Genomic DNA, 18,569 nt, shown 5'->3' with positions numbered 1-18,569 from the left:
CTGTCATGTATGATCTAGCTGAGATTCCTGAATTGCAGGTAGATGTTCCTTGCAGTCCCTTCCACCTGTACCTTTCTATGATTCTATGATTTTGAACAACAAGACAGGGGTGCACCAAGTGATACCCCCCAGATGCTGTTGGACGTCAACTCCCATCAGCCCCAGCCAGTGTGGCCATTGGCGAGACTCAGCGAGGATGAGTGTCTCAGCTCAAAATCATATTGAGATCTCCACTTTGTCTACCCCTAACCTAAAATATCAGGGGATAAAGCACAATTAACCTGTGAAACCCTCCTGACTAATGTCATGGTAACATGTATATTACTTACTATTAGGGAAAATAAGAACATCAATTACTATTACATGAGATGTTGAGGCTATGATGTTACAGAATTATATCCCCTGCCTTATTCTCTTAATGGCTCAGAATCCTTCCCCCCAGTGCCGGATTTACATATAAGCCAAACAAGCTATAGCTTAGGGCCACACTCTCTTGGGGACCCCCAAAAATTTTAAAGGGAAAAAAACCTGGGATGTACATTTCCAAAATAAAAGATAAAAACAAATAAAATAAAACCTACATACAGCAACAGTGTTTTGTGTTGTGAAGGCTCCTATGATGTAAGTAATGGGCCCCGCCTGCTAGCCTGCTCCCTAAAATATCACTGCTTTGGACTGGTTGCAGGGCAACATGTGCCAATGGCTTTAGATACCTATTAGGTCCATAAATTACCATATAGCATATATTCAGCACAAAAAACAGCGACAGTTTGTTGTTGACAAAGGACATCTGGACATATAAAGGGCCCCATTACCTTCAGGAGCCTAGGGCCTCATCAAACCTAAATCTGGCCCTGCTTCCCCCTCTGCTAAAACCATGTTCCCTCCTTCATTTCCTTGTTTCCAGTTAACAACAGCCAAGTTGCCTTCCTTGCCAAAGAGAAAATGAGGGTTTGCAGGAGAACCCCTTGACCTTACCCATTACCCGAAGCGTAAACGCCTGGTCCGCCATTTTGTTTCCTTCCGCATCAGCCACATCGAAAATGAAAGCAAATGTCCCACCGGGATGCCCTTTCTCGTGGCTGTACTCCACCTGTCCTGTGGGGAGATAGAATGAGAATGAGCTTGTGTTACTGTCTTCTTCTTCTTCTTCTTCCCCTAAATTTTTATTGGTTTTCCACATTTATAACAAAAAAGACTTTACAAAACACACAACAAAGAAAAACACTTTACAATACAGTGAGCTAAACACAGAAAAAGAATTATTTCTTCAGATATCTAATTCTCATAACATTAATAACTGACTTCCTCGCATCCCCTCTAACTGAATTTCATTCTATCACCTGTATGACAGTTCTCCAAATTCATATTTCTAATAATATTGACTCCTAACATGTGTTACTGTCTTCTTGGTGTCTGTGACGAGCAGAGACACCCAAACGACAAGAAGTCAAAGTAATTTTGGGTAGGGTACATTATGCTGGTGTAAATGATCCCTATTCCAAACTCTACTGAGGAGTGAGACAACTACCCACTGAGCTAGCACTAGCCTGGCAGAGGGAAAACAAACCTTTTTAGAAACCCAGTTTTGTACTAAAGCATCAATCTGGGAATGTGAGACTCAAGTGAACACACATACACAACGGAACTCTCTTGTGGAGCAGGGACTGGGAGTGCTCACCTTTATTTATATCCGCCTGTGTGAAGCTTTTCACTGGTCCTTTGACAGAGATCTGATCAAGGAAATCTCTTTTACGGATACGCAGAACTCCAAGCACAGGGTCTTTCTTCATGATGTATCTGATGGCAAAGTCATCTGAATCTGAGTCTGTGGCCTTCAAGAGCTGGTCTGTAAGGACTGCCACAGAGCCTAAATGGCAAAAGAAAGTCAAATTCCTGCGATTCCTCCTTGCAGAATCATTCTGAATATAATCAACATCTCTGTGGTATAACCACATTCATCCTAGATAAACAGGGATAACATCCCAAAAACATTCAGATAATTCAGAAGTTCAGATAAACAGAATTGTTGTTCTAGATGAGATGGAAAGGTGACTTGAATGAAGGGCCACAAATGGGAAGGTAGAACTAATATTTGTAAAAGTTTAAAAGTCTAAAAGGTATTAAATGTGAATTGTGTGTGCTAATTCTTATTTGCTATTGCCCCTTTTTTGCCTCCACTTTCTCTACTGAAATTTACATTGGCTGCATCTGGACATTGCAATAAGCTTAGGGTAGTTTACTTGCTTATATAGGGTCACATGCATTGAAATGATAATAATAGGTGTTGAACTGTACACAAAATCATGTTAAATTTGCAGTTTAAGCTATGGGCAAATCAGATCAGAAGTAGAGGCCAAATGATGCCGAAGAACAAAATATGGGAGAGGCAAGGTGTTACCAGAGGTATAGTTAAACTTCAGAGAAGATCTTGCACAGGGCATAAGTCATGGGAGCATTTTGAAGGCAGAAAATTGCCAATTGTGCAAGAAAGCATTGCAGGCTTAAAACTTCTTGTTGTTGTTTAGTCATTTAGTCGTGTCCGACTCTTCGTGACCCCATGGACCAGAGCACGCCAGGCACTCCTGTCTTCCACTGCCTCCCGCAGTTTGGTCAAACTCATGCTGGTAGCTTCGAGAACACTGTCCAACCATCTTGTCCTCTGTTGTCCCCTTCTCCTTGTGCCCTCCATCTTTCCCAACATCAGGGTCTTTTCCAGGGAGTCTTCTCTTCTCATGAGGTGGCCAAAGTCTTGGAGCCTCAGCTTCAGGATCTGTCCTTCCAGTGAGCTTTAAACTACTTGAATAATTATTCCTTCTTCCTAAGGGGACCTTGAGAATTGTAGCTCTGGGACAATGAACTAAGAAGGAACTCAAAGAATCTCTCAACCAGACTACAGTTCCTATTTGGCTCTATGAATAAGCTTTAGCTGTTAAAATGATATAAAACCATAATACACATGTAGTGAGTTAGAGTGAACTTGGATACTGGATCTTTCTTTGCACACAGAATGTATTGCATTTTTTTAAAAAAGCTTTTATACAAAGAGTTAAGTTCTGATTGTTCAGTTGGCTGTCATCATCACTACCACAATGTGGCTGATGCCCATCCCTTACCAGCAGAAAGTTGCAAGCCCCTGTTCACAACTAATCTGGGTGGCTCCGACTTGGACAACTCAATGGAAAACTCCACCTTCCCAGTCTGCGTGTAGAGGCCGTCAGAGAGTGAAAATCTGAACTCATCAGACTGGACACTGGAACTGCCCGGTGTGTAAATGATTAGTTCATCCAGGACATCTTGGTAGGTAAAGGTGGAGCCCTCGGACAGGGTTTGACCATTCTCCAAGGGATCCAGATGAGACTGTCTCTTGCGGAGATAACCTGAGAATAAGGTGAACATACCTTTTATCATATGTGGTGGTCATGTAAGGTAATAAAAGCATTCTGGGAAATGATATATAATGAATTGAAACAAATGTTTAAATTAACTTTTGTAACAAAAACAGAGGCTTTTCTACTAGGAATTTTAGGTGCTGATATTACAAGGGAGCAGAAAATACTCTTTATGTATGTGACGATGGCTACACAGATGCTGTTAGCCCCGAGATAGAAAGAAGATAAAGTCCCTACCAGAAAAGAGTGGCAAATAAAATTGTTGGACTATGCCGAAATGGCAAAACTGACCAGAAAGCTCAGGAACCAAGAAGACGATGACAACAACAACAAAAATTTATTACTTATACCTCACCCATCTGGGTGGTTTCCAGCAGCAGATTAAAAAATACCTTTAAAGTTGGCGGCTGTCAACAGCATATCTTACAGCAGTCAATGTCACAGCTTAACTGTCTTCTATGTAAATAAATACTTCTTTTTGTCTATTTTGAATCTTGCACCAGCTTGGATAGCTCCAAGTTCTACCGTCATCGGACCGTTTGCTTGCTGGGAAAACCCTAAAAAAATAATTTGAAGTGCACTTGCTCAGCAATATCAGAAACTTGTCTCTTACCATAAGTAGGTTTCTTGGTCACTACAAAGACCAGTTGGTTGTCCGGAGTGTCCAGGTCTTTCATGCTCAACGAGGAATTTGTGATCACCACCCCTGTGCTTTCCTGCACTTTGACAGGCTCCACCTCCATTTCTGGGGGCTCATCATTTAGACGCTACAATAACACAAAAACGTTTGTAAAAGACAGTGCACTCGTGCAATGCCACAAAGATAAGGGGGTCGGGGATAAGAAATGCAAGTAGAAGCTGCAACATCTGATTCAAAATTCGTTTTGCAAATGTAAACACATACTAACAGGTTCGGCTGAATCTGGAACTCTGTTTGTGTGTCCAGTTTTGTTGGGTAAATCTGATTGGCAACTTAATTCTAAGTTTCTAGAACATTAAGGTATCACAAACAGCACAAAACATACCAGCAATGTGAATTGATATCCCATATTAATATTTGTGGGGTTACATATACAGTGGTGCCTCGCAAGACGAAAAGAATCCGTTCCGCGAGTCTCTTCGTCTTGCGGTTTTTTCGTCTTGCGAAGCAAGCCCATTAGCAGCTTAGCGCTATTAGCGGGCTTAGCGGATCAGCTGATAAGCGGCTTAGCAGATCAGCTGATAAGCAGCTTAGCGGATCAGCTGTTAAGCGGCTTAGCGGCTTAGGATCAGCTGATAAGCGGCTTAGCGGCTTGGGGAAAAGGGGGGGAGGGGAAAAAACCCCGCAGGAACTCGCAAGACATTTTCGTCTTGCGAAGCAAGCCCATAGGAAATTCGTTTTGCGAAGCACCTCCAAAACGGAAAACCCTTTCGTCTAGCGGGTTTTCCGTCTTGTGAGGCATTCGTCTTGCGGGGCACCACTGTATTCAAGAAGGGAAAGCTAATCGCAAGAGAGGTTTCAGATTTCTAGTGGATAATGCACACATCCTCTCTAAACTCAATAGGTTTTATGAATCAAACCCAACAAGTGAGCTCACCTTGATGGTGATGTTGACGCTGCTGGTTTCCGATTGGCTGAAGCCATCGCTGACATAAAAGCTAAAGGTGTCCGTGGATGGCTCAATACTTTCATGGACACTTTGAAAGTAATAGATATGGTTCTCTACCACATCTTGAATTGAGAACGAGAGGTCTGAGCTCGCAGTGTGTCCAGGACCAAGTCGCCTACCTGCAAACACAGCATTGCCAATAGGAAATAATACTTTATTTTATTTTAAAATGGTACCACGCTTTCAGGCAGAAAGAGAAGACAAATTATTTTTTTGTCGCTGCTGTTTTTCAAAGATTAAGTGGGGTGCACTGTGGAGCCTCATCTGCCAGTGCGTATTTTAAGATTCAAAGGAGCCACCTTTCCATTTTTTAGGGTTCCAAACTTACCTGTTTTGGTGTTTTCAATGTACCCATATCTTGGGAAAGATGCAATTGTCACCACTAAGCCTTCCTGGGCAAAATCGGAGTCAATGGTTAGGGAGTGGTGAGCTCTAAGTGGTACCCTCCCTCCTTCATCCACCTGAAAACACAAAAGCAAAACTGAGGTTTACATCTGAAGTTTGCTCTAGCAATGCTGTGGCTAATGTTCTGCCTTTCCACTCCTGGCCTAACACGTGCAAATTTTAATAACATGGGAGAAAGGGCTGGAAACAGGAAAATCTCCCTTTTTCACCATCAGCTTCTTCCTAGAGGACTGAATCAAGACCAGGCAGTGGTTGATGGGAAATATCTTGCCACATGAGACCCTGAAGAGTCACTATCTTCCTTCTAAGTCCCATTCAGAATTTAAAATGGAGGGTGTTTGCAGTCCAGCCTGTGACAAGCAATGCTCCTCTTACAACTTTGAACCTGCACCCCCAAGTCCCAGCTGTTTACGCACCACAATATGGTCAGCAAAAGTGATGACTGGAGGCTTGCTCTGGCCAGCAGTGATAGTGATGGTGAACATCTGGCTGTCAAGCCGGTTGCCGTCCTCGTCGAAAACAGCAAAGTGGAAAATGTCGGTGACTGGCTGACTGAAGGCCTCAAACTCTGTGAGGTATCTGCACAGGAAAGGCAAGAGGAGTTGAGACGCAGTGACAGCCAGATGAAAGGCTTTCACATTGTGTGCTTAGGAACCTTTCTGCAACAATTTAATCTTCGCCACTGTCTTATCTGCTTGGAGGGAAGGAGAAAAGGACTCACACTTCCTTGTTACTGGGTGAGACAAACCGACTGGGAAAGCTGTGGTCTAACAACTCCAGAAGAAGAGGCAGAAGCAACAAAGAACTGGATCAGAGGCAGGAGACATGTTGTTTTCCAGATGAACTACAATTCCCATCATCCCTCACCACTGTCCATGCTGACTGAGGCTGATGGAGGTTTGAAGAGCCACAGGTTCCCCACAGCTAGATTAAGTTTTATATAGCAGGACTGGGGAACCTGTGGAGGGCAAATATAAAATGATATTTGACTCTAACTCATATCAGCATAGTCAGTGGCCAGAGGGGGATTGGAAGCTTTCACTTCAGCTTTTTTAAGAAGCCACAGTTTCCCATTACATCTGAGCTCCATAAACTGTGGCTTGTTAGATCAGTACAGGATCAAATTGTATTCTGATCCCAGTGCATTCTGAAACCATAGTTTAAACAAACCACAGTTTTCAGAGTCCAGATGCAATGGAGAATGATGGTTTGATTCAAAGTGGCTGTGAACATTTCCAATTTCATTCTCATGGCTTTTTGGGGGGAATACATGAGCCCAAAGCTCATTTATGTCTTCCCATTATGCCTATAGAGGCCCCTGTCTTTAACTCACTGGAAAAAAATATTGCTTTTCTTCAGTGCTAAATTATACTGTACATCATACAATGTTAGAGGTAATGTTGAGAAGAAGGATTTGGAGTCCCGATATGCCGTCTGCCTTAGGAGACGGGCACTTTAGCAAATAATTTCACTAGCCATATTCCTCTCAGTTATCTTTTTTTCCAAGTCCAAAAACACCCAACAGCTTAACACTTTCTTTAAACAGAAAGCTTCTCCATTTTCTCTTCCTGCTCTATCCTTCACATTTGTGCTGGAAGAATAATTTTTATAAGCTTTGTTTGTGAAGTGCTTATTTGCAGTAGTAATTCAGTCCACAAAACATGAAAAGATCGGCACTCAATCATTAGATGTTCTGCGAGACAGGCTATAAAAGTATTGTTGATGTTCCGTGCCTGTCTTCCCTGTAGGTGGCACTGTGGATTTCTGAATGAGCAGGGAGGGTTTAGGGTGTTTGGAAGAATTTTGCAAATCTCCCCAGGATTACCTGATTCTTTTATTGTTGATGTCTTCCATTGTGAAATTATAGACCTCAGAAAACTCCTGAGAATGTTGTCCGGGTATTATCCACACCAGAGTTCCATACATGGGAAGGGAAATTAACTGAATCCTTATCTTGGAATCAGGAGAGTTATTATCCTAAGGAGAGAAGTGAGATGAAAAAGAGCAGGAGTTAAGTCGGGCTAAAATGAGGGGAACAAGACCAGGTGGAGAGCAGAACTCTTGTCATTTAGAGTATACATGATTTCTCTCCCTCCTCATTTAATCCTCACAACAACCCTGTGAGGTAAGTTAGGCTGAGAGAGAGTGACTGGGTTCAAGGTCATCCACTGAGCTTCACAGCTGAGTGGGGATTCGAACCCTTGTCTCCCAGGTCTTAGTCCAACACTCTAACCACTACACCACACTGGTTTCAACCACTTGTGGTGTTTCGCTGTGCTCATTTTGAAACTTCGCTTTTGGTGCTTTGCACCAGAAGCCAGAACTAGCAGAAGCAGAAGAAACAGTGCAAATATTAAATGTTACGGCTTCAATTTGGCAAAATCAGAGAAATTGTGCAATGTGCATAATTTCATGCAGAAGTTAACTTATTCAAGGATTGGGCTGCCTAGGCATGAAAGTGTCTCACACAGTGTAAAAACAGTCCTGCCTGTAACTGATAGTACATCTCTCAAGTTAGGTAAAGGTAAAGGGATCCCTGACCATTAGGTCCAGTTGTGGCCGACTCTGGGGTTGCACACTCATCTCGCTTTATTGGACAAGGGAGCCAGCGTACAGCTTCCGGGTCATGTGGCCAGCATGACTAAGCCGCTTCTGGCGAACCAGAGCAGCGCACAGAAATGCCGTTTACCTTCCCGCCGGAGTGGTACCTAATTATCTACTTGCACTTTTAACATGCTTTCGAACCGCTAGGTTGGCAGGAGCAGGGACCGAGCAACGGGAGCTCACCCCATCGTGGGGATTCGAACCGCCAACCTTCCGATCAGCAAGCCCTAGGCTCTGTGGTTTAGACCACAGAGCCACCAAAATGCAAAGTCTGAGCAGCCCTAAAATTCATTGGATTCTAGGTCTTTGATGCTCAGTTAATAAATCTGCTAGAGGTTGTGGACTCTCCTTCCTTGAGGGTTTTTAAGCAGAGGTTGGATGGCCATCTCTCATGGATGCTTTGCAGGGGGTTGGACTAGATGACCCTCAGGATTCCCTCCCAAGTGTACAATTCTATGATTCTATAAATTGATTCAAATTAGGTTGATCACAGGGGTGGGGGGATGCCCTTGACCAGGAAGCAGACTTTTGAAGAGGAAAATAAGCGAATATTTTTTATTGCAAGTACCAACAATTCCATTAGCGGCACTTAGGGGGTGGGGCCCCCAACCCCTGTTCCAAAATGAATGAAAGAATGCTTTCCTCTTCAGAACTAATGTTCTATTCACAAGGAAAGTTATGCAGATTAGTCAATTAATGATTAAAATTCACGCAATGAATCAACAAGCTGCACACCCAGCCTAACACCTTTGCAGCTCAGAATTCCTTAACACACCCACCACCCTCCTTTTTGGCTTTGTAGTTTTTTTCCAAATCAAAGTTATTTTTATTAAGGCTTTTGCCAGTAACCTCAACGAACCAGCTGCACGCCCAGTTTAGTTTGCCATCTAAATCCTTAAAGAACAGGATGAGGAGATATTTTAGGTGGAAACAGTATTAAAATAGGACCAGCAGCATGAATAGCATGTCCTGCATTCTGACCGTTATACATATACATATATATTTAAACATTGTGTTAAGCAACAGTCCTGAATACTCAAAATGCCAACAGTCTTCGAAGTTGGAGCGTCACATGGGATGAGCATAAGGCCATAGAACTGGAGGAGCTGGAAACCCAAGTCCCATATACTGTATGCTGTAAGCTACCCAGAGTGGCTGGGTATAAATAATAATATTATTTATTATTGTAATCTTTTCTCTTCAGACCTTCATAGGCTAAATCCACAAAATCCAGACACACAGACATACAACTCACAGTATGTATACAAAGACCTCACCTTCTGAAAGAGGAGTGGGACAGTTGCCATTCCCCCCAGCCCAGATTTTGGTAATGGAGAAATGGGAAAAGTTGGCAGAGATGTAGTGGTGTAGCGTGGGTTGCCAGTGCCCAGGGCCACATGGAGGGGGTGGGTGGGTGGGTGGGAGGGAGGGAGGGAAATGGATGGAGTACATATGTGATTTCAACTCCCTTATGGCATCCCACATCACCCAGGAGATTGGAGCCGCAGAGATAAGAAAAGAAGAGTTGTTCTGTTGTCTGGAGAGGTCACTTCCTAGTTCACAAGGAGAAGCCGTATACAATGAGCCCAGCGACAGATGGGCACAGCTGTATTGAGGCACCTCCAGCTGTTGAAATTCTGTGCCCCCTAACCATTTTGCACACAGGGCAACCACCCTTGTGCCCTCCATGCTACGCCACTGTCATAACCTCAGGGTTGTGGTTTTGAGCCCCACCTTGAGCAAAAAGATTCCTGCCTTGCAGGGAGTTGGACAAGATGACCCCCCACAATCCCTTCCAAACCTACAATTCTATAATTTGGAGGAGGGTGCTAAACCACCCTGATTCAGGGATGTAGGGGTGGCGAGAGCTCGCGGTAGAGCTCATGCGCCGCATTCAGAAGCTCATGGAGATGCAGGATGCAACCCTTGGCATCTCCAGTCGAAACCGTCGAGTTACAGGTGACAAGATGGAAGACCTTTCTCCACCTGAGTCCCCGGAGAAAAACTGCCAGACGCAGCATACAATACTATGAGAGATGGACAAATGATCTGACCCGATGTCAGGCAGCTTCCTGTGAGCTTGTGTGTTCCTTCCCAGGTGAGCCTACCTTTTGCTCAACACTTCAGCACAAGAGGAACCCTGGTGAAGTGGCAGTTCCAAGGTGCTTTTGAAAGAACAGGTATGTCAGGCCCTACCCCAAGGAGCTCATACACAAGAAAACTGGGGAAACGGGAGGTGTGAGCAGAATCGGTGATTTTTTTTCCATCGACACATACTGTATTTTTCTGTGTATAACACGCTCCCGTGTATAAGATGACCCCTATTTTCTGGGACTCCAAATTAATTAAGGAAATGGGGGGAGATTGCCCACAGTTGTTAAGCTTTTTGGGGGGTGGGATTTGCTCAGAGTCGCCAGCAATCGTCCACCTGCCTGGCCACCGCTGCCAATCGCATGCCTCGCCGAAGCGCCAATCACCCGCCCAATTGCCGCAGCAGCAGCCAATCGACAGCAGGCCTTGCCGCAGCCATCAATCACCCACCTATTCGCCGCTGTCAATCTCCTGCTCACGGCTGCCACCAATCGCCCGTCCCCCCTCTGCACTATCCTTGTATAAGACAACCCCAAATTGTCTTATACACAGGGGGAATATGCTACTTTGGCTTAGGTCCCATCTGCACTATACATTTAAAGCAGAATCGTGCCACTTTAAGTAGTCATGGCTTTCCCCAAAGAGCAACTTGTTAAGGATGGTGAGGGTTGTTAGGAGCGACCCTATTCCCCCTCACAGAACTACAATTCCCAGAGTTCCTGTGAAAGCTGTGCCAGATTAAACCCTATGGAGACCCCTAGGCAGTTGAAATATTTTTTTTTGGGGGGGGAGGCCCTCATGCGTGTGCTTTGGTAGGATAACATTGAACTAAGGATGCTTGATTGTAATTTTGCTCCAAGATCAAATCAATATTATTTTGATCTGTTGTCTCCTCTGCCCAGTGGCGTAGCGTGGGTTGTCAGCACTCGGGGCAAGGCAAGTAATTTGCGCCCCCTAACCTGTGGATTTGCGCCCCCGAACCCTCACCCCCAGATGTTGCGCCCGGTGCAGCCGGCCCCCCTGCACCCCCACGCTACGCCACTGCCTCTGCCTATTTGGTAAACCGGCGCTGCGTGAAAGGCGGGGTTGAATATTAAACCACTCTGGGAATTAGTTGGGGTCGATGGGATCTGAAAGGGAACCAGAGTTAAATCTGTGTCTGTTTAGGTCTACAAACTGCTCCACACCTGGCTAGCCATGCTTTCTACTGCCTCCATGGTGGGCCCGCAAACGAAAGAGGCTTAATAGCACCTGACTCTGGGATTAGCTTAATTTTCGTTTTACCTTTGCACTCCACCTCTACCTTCATGTAACAGGCACGGTCCCAAACACCTGGTTAGAAATAAAGAACTCATTCTTCCCCCCACTCGTACGCTTTTTTGGCAGCCGCAAGCAGGACACGGCAGAAAAGGTTGAAACTTCTGCCAAGCGAGAACACTGAGAGGGATGTCAGCGGTTTATGTTACAGCGGTCTCCCTCACACTTTTACGGCTTTGGAATGCAGCCGCTGGCTCCGGGTCAGCTTTTGTCTCCAAATAATAAAACGCGAAGAGAGGCCAGGCTACGTGCCAGGGCTGCGCTAGAAGCCCCTTGAAACGCCGGGGAGAGCGGGCCAAGAGTCACATTTCTCAAGAAACCGCCCTTCACACCTTAACACAATCGTAGGAAGTGTTTCCTCTGCAAGTACACGGGCCCAGGGAGTGTCAAGGAGGCTCAAACTAATGGCAGGCCCCGAGCCTGGGAAGACATCAAGGAGCCTGGACATCTTCACTGGGGCGTCGCTAAAGGAAGGGAACTGCAAGAAGATTGAGCCAAATGTGCAGAAGACAAACCAGGCATATGGCAATGCCTGCCCTGCACAATAACCTCCGGGTCAAGCTTGGTTCTTTAAGGCATTCAAGTTTGCCACATACCTTCCAACATTTCTCCAATGAAATTAGGGATGTCCTATTATTATTATTAGGGGACGCGGGTGGCGCTGTGGGTTAAAGCCTCAGCGCCTAGGGCTTGCCGATCGAAAGGTCAGCGGTTCGAATCCCCGCGGCGGGGTGCGCTCCCGCTGCTCGGTCCCAGCGCCTGCCAACCTAGCAGTTCGAAAGCACCCCCGGGGGCAAGTAGATAAATAGGTACCGCTTACCAGCGGGAAGGTAAACGGCGTTCCGTGTGCGGCTCTGGCTCGCCAGATGCAGCTTGTCACGCTGGCCACGTGACCCGGAAGTGTCTCCGGACAGCGCTGGCCCCCGGCCTATAGATGTGAGATGGGCGCACAAACCCCAGAGTCTGTCAAGACTGGCCCGTTCGGGCAGGGGTACCTTTACCTTTACCTTTATTATTATTATTGGGATGCAGGTGGCGAGATGAGCGCCGCAACCCCAGAGTCGGTTATGACTGGACCTAATGGTCAGGGGTCCCTTTACCTTTATTATTATTATTATTATTATTATTTCACTATATCACAACCCATCTGACTGGGTTGCCCCTGCCACTCTGAGCAGCTTCCAATACGTATTAAAAACATAATAAAACATTAATTTTTTTAAAAAAAACTTCCCTATACAGGATTGACTTCACATGGCTTGGGGGTTGGATAACTCCATACCCTCCAACATTTCTCGACCGAAAATAGAAAAGAGGGCTTTTTTATGTCCTCTTTGACTTTTCGCATTGTCTTTGTCCATTTTCAATAAGATTGTTCTTCTTCATTTTTTCCATTAAATGTCCATAAACAAATAAATCTTTCTATATATACAAGTTCTTGTTGTCTGTCTATATTCATTTACAAATATTGTTCAATAATAGTCCTAATATACATTTTTAATTCATTTTGATATTATTATCCAGTAAATTTCTTGTATTTTCTCGTTATGAGATATTATTTTAATTCTACTGGTTCCCTATTTCACACTATCTTCTCTATATATAACATAAATTTCCCCCATTCTTTTTGATATGTTTCATCCCCCTGATGTCGATTTTTTACTGTTAATTTGAGATCAAATCACAACCCGGATGGCTTATGTAAAGCCGGGACTGTCCCTTGAAAATAGGGACACTTGGAGTGTCTGTTACCGCTGTTTCTTTTCATATACTTGGACTGTTTTGGCTCCCCAACAGCAAGTGTTCAAACAAGGACAGAGGAGGTCATGGTTCAAATCTCTGCTCAGTCATGAAACTCACTAGAGTGATCTGGACCTTTCACTCTCCATTATTTATTGCAACTTTTCTCCAAGGAGGTTCAAGGTGGTGTGTGTAGCTCTCCATGCCCTCTCCCCAATTTTTCTTCACAACAGCCCTGTTTGGTAGGTTAGGCTGAGGGTTTGTGACTGGCCCAAGGTCACTCAGCGAGCTTCACGGGGGAGATTGGACCCGAACCCTGAACTCCCAGGCCCTAGTCCAACACTCTAACCACTAAACCACGCTGACTTTCTGGGCCTTATCTGCCTCACAAGGTCGACATAAAGATAAAAGAAACAAAAAGTGAGCAGTCCTTTGAACCTTGTGAAAGTCATAGAATCATAGAGTTGGAAGAGACCACAAGGGCCATCGAGTCCAACCCCCTGCCAAGCAGGAAACACCATCAGAGCACTCCTGACATATGGTTGTCAAGCCTCTGCTTAAAGACCTCCAAAGTAGGAGACTCCACCGCACTCCTTGGCAGCAAATTCCACTGTCAAACAGCTCTCACTGTCAGGAAGTTCTTCTGAATGTTTAGGTGGAATCTTCTTTCTTGTAGTTTGGATCCATTGCTCCGTGTCCGCTTCTCTGGAGCAGCAGAAAACAACCTTTCTTCCTCCTCTATGTGACATCCTTTTATATATTTGAACATGGCTATCATATCACCCCTTAACCTCCTTAAATCATTCCATGTATTACAGCCAGGCACCAATGGACATTCTCCTCCTTCTAACGTTTTTAAAGCAAACATAGGAAAATGGACAGAAACCATCTAAAACTATCTCTAAGTACTCCACAAATATAAGAACTTTGGAACTCCCTCCCTATCGATATCATACAGGCTCCTTCACTGTACAGTGGTACTTCAGGTTAAGAACTTAATTCATTCTGGAGGTCTGTTCTTAACCTGAAACTGTTCTTAACCTGAAGCACCACTTTAGCTAATGGGGCCTCCTGTTGCCGCCGAGCCACCAGAGCACGATTTCTGTTCTCATCCTGAAGCAAAGTTCTTAACCTGAGGTACTATTTCTGGGTTAGCAGAGTCTGCAACCTGAAGCGTCTGTAACCTGAAGTGTCTGTAACCCGAGGTATCACTGTACTCCTTTTGGCACCTGCTAAAAATGTTGCTGCTTAGAGAAGCCTATGCCATCTGAGGAAATGTTAATCTTTTTTTAGTATCTTTTGTTACGTTTTAAAGTATGGCTCTAAATTTTCTCAATTTTTTCCCTCCTCGTCCATGCAATCCAACAGAGCCTGTCTTTGCATGCAGTGGAAGTCCCTAACTCACTGAGGGTTTGAGACTCATCAGCTCCCCTCACCTGGTTTAGCCGGTCAATCAAAGCTGTTCCCAGGTTGTGGATGCTGTCAAATGCGGACAGCTTCTAGGTGCCACAGGTGAGAGTGGAGTGCAGGATGAGGACAAACTACCCCAAATGTGTCCCCCACCAGAGGTACTACCCCCCCCCAACACCCTGACAGGCTGATAGACTGGTACATTATCGAGGCTAAGAGGCTGGAAACGAATGGTGCACTTACAATATAGGCAAAGTGGGATCGGGTGATGATCACAGAGCTTTTAGCAGCCACCGTGATGGCAAGTGAGCAGCCGGGATCCAGCCTGGGGCCTTCACTGTTGATCAGGGCTACTTCGACTTTCAGTACGGCTGTCGCTGTGGTGATGCCATCGGTCACTGAAATCTCCATAGTGTCTTCCGCTGAGGACGAACCATCGTGGATATACTGCAGAGCATTCCTGGTGATCTCCTCATACGTGAAGGTATCTCCTTCTCAGTAAGAAAGATTGAAATCAGAAGTTTCCCGTGTACAACATGGTGAGAACTGTGGTGCAAGGGTTCATTTGGTCATAAATACACAGGCACCGAAAAGAGAGACCTTCCAAGAAACGTGGACCCCTTTCCTTAACAATGTTCATGACCCAAATCAAGACCTTGTTATGCCAACCGCTCAATCTTCTCAGTGGAGAGGTTACGTTAAGTGCAGTCGTACCTCGGAAGTCGAATGAAATCTGTTCTGGAAGTTCGTTCGACTTCCAAAACATTCAGAAACAAGACCCGGCTTCCTATTGGCTGCAGGAAGCTCCTGCAGCCAATCAGAAGCTGCGGAAGCCGCGTCGGACATTTGCGTTCCAAAGAACGTTCACAAACCAGAACAGTCGGTTTGCAGCATTCGGGAACCAAAACGTTCAAGTCTCAAGGCGTTCGTCAACCAAGATACAACTGTAATAGGTTTGAATATTGATTATTCATTGGATAGAACAAACACCATTAGATGTACTGCTGGATAAGTGTTGAATGGTTCTTGTATTTGTTTTATTTAAAAAGCAATACAATTTGTTTTAAAAAATACACGAGCCCAGCCACTGTGACACACAGGGTATGTCTACATTCCAAGAAAAATAAGCACACACGGTTTGATGTACATGCCACACATTTTTCCTTACAGAGAGATGTGTCTTAGTCTACAAACCAACAAACCAACACATGCCTACCTGCACTCAGGCGGCTTGGGAATGTGGAGCTGTGCTTGAAGAGATCTCCATGATGAGGAGGATCCACCACCTCAAAGAAAAGGTCTTCAGGAGTTGTATCCACATCGCTCACTGTCAGCTGTATCCCTGAGGGATCCAAGTAGGGGAAGCAAAATGCATTTATTTGGGTTTTTATCCTCTCAGAAAAGCTGGAGTATTTTAGTATGAGCAGCTTACAAAGGGAGAAGAGTGAGGCATATGACACAAAAACAACACTATAAACAGGAACATCCCCAACCAATGAATGCTAAAAGCACAGAAACCAAAGCACTTAACAGTACTTGACTAAATTCTGAAAGTTGTCAAAACAACTGATATATGCAAATGAGAGAATGTGTGCAAATGAACGCTATCAAAAGGTGATTTTTAGCATATTGCCCAGTTAATGTTCACTGTCTCCATGCGTTACTGGAAAATGTGACTATTTCTCACATTGACCAATGAATGTGCATAGGTGAATATAACATGATTAGGAAACAGGCAGTGTAAGAAATACTACGTTCATGATCAATAATGTTGAAGAATTCCGGTGGACATAGAGGTGAAAAATGCTAATACTTGCTTACTCGTCCCTTGTGCAGAACAGAACATACAATCAGCAAATATAGTCGTACCTTGGTTTTCGAACAGCGTAGTTCCTGAACGTTTTGGCTCTTGAACGCTGCAAACCCAGAAGTGACTGTTCCGGTTTGTGAACTATTTTTGGAAGCCGAACATCCAATGGGGCTTCCGGGGCTTCTGATTGGCTGCAGGAACTTCATGCAGCCAACCAGAAGCTGCGATTTAGTTTTCGAAAATTTAGGAAGTTGAACGGACTTCCAGAACAGATTCCAACCGAAACCCTGGCAGTTACTGTAGACAAACTAAGCTAGATGGACACACGTTTTGACTCAGCATGAGCGAGATTCCAACGTTCCCTGCTTTTCCCAACTAGGATTACACACATGTCTTTTGTTTCCCAAAACTAGGAGGAAAGCGGCTGGAAGAGGGGAGTACAAGGTGTGGTATGGCAGGTAACGAAAGGTTCTCCAGGTGGCTTCCTGAATAACTGTGTCCTGCTTCTTAGATGTCAGCAGCAAATCAAGCTTCCAAACCCACATCTCCTCTACCAAGCACCCAGTTCCTCCAGTTGCCACCAGCTTAGGGTTACCAGATGTCCCTGGTTTCCGGGGACAGTCCCCGGATTTGCAAATCTGTCCCTGGACAAATTCCGTCCCCGGACTGTCCCCAGATTTGCAAATCTGTCCCTGGGAAACGTAGTAGCGGCAGCCTCAGCAGCCTGCAGCCAGCCTAGTAGCACAGTTGGCTCTGGTTGGCTTCAGGAGCTGCTCGCTGCCACCGCCACAGCCGAGGGGGAACCGGGGTCATCCGGTGGTACAGATCTCCTGCCTCCTTCCCCCTTTGTTTTGGCAGATCGGGGGAGGCTTGGGAGTCACAGGCAGGCAGCCATTGCCCAGGAGGGGTGCAAGGGACGCAGTTTCTCTGCCATGCAAGGTGCAAAGACCTTCTTTCGCACCCTGTGATACATAAATACACAGGGGTTTTTTTTAAAAAAACTGGGAAACCCCGCGACTCCCAAGCCTCCCTTGATCAGTCAAAACAAAGGGGGAAGGGGGAAGGAGATCGGGGGAGGCTCAGGAGTCACTGTTGCCCTGTTTTTAAAAAACTGAGCATTTATGTTTCACAGGGTGCGAAAGAAGGGCTTTCCACCTATATACAATATGCATGTGTGCTTGGGCCCAGAGTCTTTTGCCTCACCATCCCCACTACTGACTTCCTGTTGCTAAAAGCTAAAGGTAAAGGGACCCCTGACCATTAGGTCCAGTTGTGGCTGACTCTGGGGTTGCGGCGCTCATCTCACTTTATTGGCCGAGGGAGCCGGCATACAGCTTCCGGGTCATGTGGCCAGCATGACTAAGCCGCTTCTGGCGAACCAGAGCAGCTCATGGAAACACCGTTTACCTTTGTGCCAGAGTGGTACCTATTTATCTACTTGCACTTTGATGTGCTTTCGAACTGCTAGGTTGGCAGGAGCAGGGACCCAGCAACGGGAGCTCACCCCGTCGCGGGGATTCAAACTGCCGACCTTCTGATTGGCAAGTCCTAGGCTCTGTGGTTTAACCCACAGCGCCACCTGCGTCCCTTTTGCCTCACCATCCCCACTACTGACTCCCTGTTGCTACTCAGCTTCAAAAAAACAAACAAAAAAAAACAAATAAACAAGTGTCCCCAGATTCATTTAAAAAAATCTGGTAACCATACACCAGCTAATTTATGGAAAGATCTTGAGCGGACTGCAATGTGTGTGAATTGCAACTGGGTTGTGGGCTGCAGCTTGAGTCTGCTGGATTTCTTGCTCCTTCTCCTTACCGATAGTGGCTCTGCCTCCTTGGCTGACCTCAAGGACTGGAGCAGTGATCTGGAATAATGGCGATCCATCACCAGTGGAGAGCAAGTGGATAGTAAATGTCATCTCAGGGCTTGTATGTTCTCCATCTGAGACTGAAGGGAAAACCATTTAAATGAATTTGCCTTATATATAAGAACCAGCCCTAAAAAAATCCCCCCACAATTCTCCCCTACCTACTTGCAAGTGAAGTAAATGACTCGCTGCAATTCAAAGTGCCAGTTTTGACCTATAGTGTTACAAATGGCCTAGGATTGGGGTATTTGAAATATGGCATCTTAAATGATGCACCCTATATG

At 45.2% G+C, this 18,569-nt stretch overlaps 1 protein-coding gene across 2 annotated transcripts in view; it reads right to left on the bottom strand.

Moving 5' to 3' along the window:
- Positions 1-18,569, bottom strand: part of FRAS1 (Fraser extracellular matrix complex subunit 1) — a 374,578-nt gene that overhangs the window by 71,360 nt on the left and 284,649 nt on the right. For both annotated transcript variants that reach the window (XM_082236229.1, XM_082236230.1), the window contains exons 35-45: positions 18,234-18,365; positions 15,825-15,950; positions 14,852-15,099; positions 7,272-7,423; positions 5,863-6,025; positions 5,370-5,502; positions 4,970-5,160; positions 4,006-4,159; positions 3,117-3,380; positions 1,682-1,870; positions 979-1,098 (exon numbers count right to left, since the gene is read on the bottom strand). In XM_082236229.1, the coding sequence (XP_082092355.1) occupies positions 979-1,098; positions 1,682-1,870; positions 3,117-3,380; positions 4,006-4,159; positions 4,970-5,160; positions 5,370-5,502; positions 5,863-6,025; positions 7,272-7,423; positions 14,852-15,099; positions 15,825-15,950; positions 18,234-18,365 (1,872 nt within the window). The remainder of the gene's footprint in view (positions 1-978; positions 1,099-1,681; positions 1,871-3,116; positions 3,381-4,005; positions 4,160-4,969; positions 5,161-5,369; positions 5,503-5,862; positions 6,026-7,271; positions 7,424-14,851; positions 15,100-15,824; positions 15,951-18,233; positions 18,366-18,569) is intronic.

The sequence above is a fragment of the Podarcis vaucheri genome (assembly GCF_965113315.1).
Source record: "Podarcis vaucheri genome assembly, chromosome: 9".
Lineage (NCBI taxonomy): Eukaryota > Metazoa > Chordata > Lepidosauria > Squamata > Lacertidae > Podarcis > Podarcis vaucheri.
Note: the sequence above shows the minus strand (reverse complement) of the source record. Positions and strands in the feature narration are given on the sequence as shown.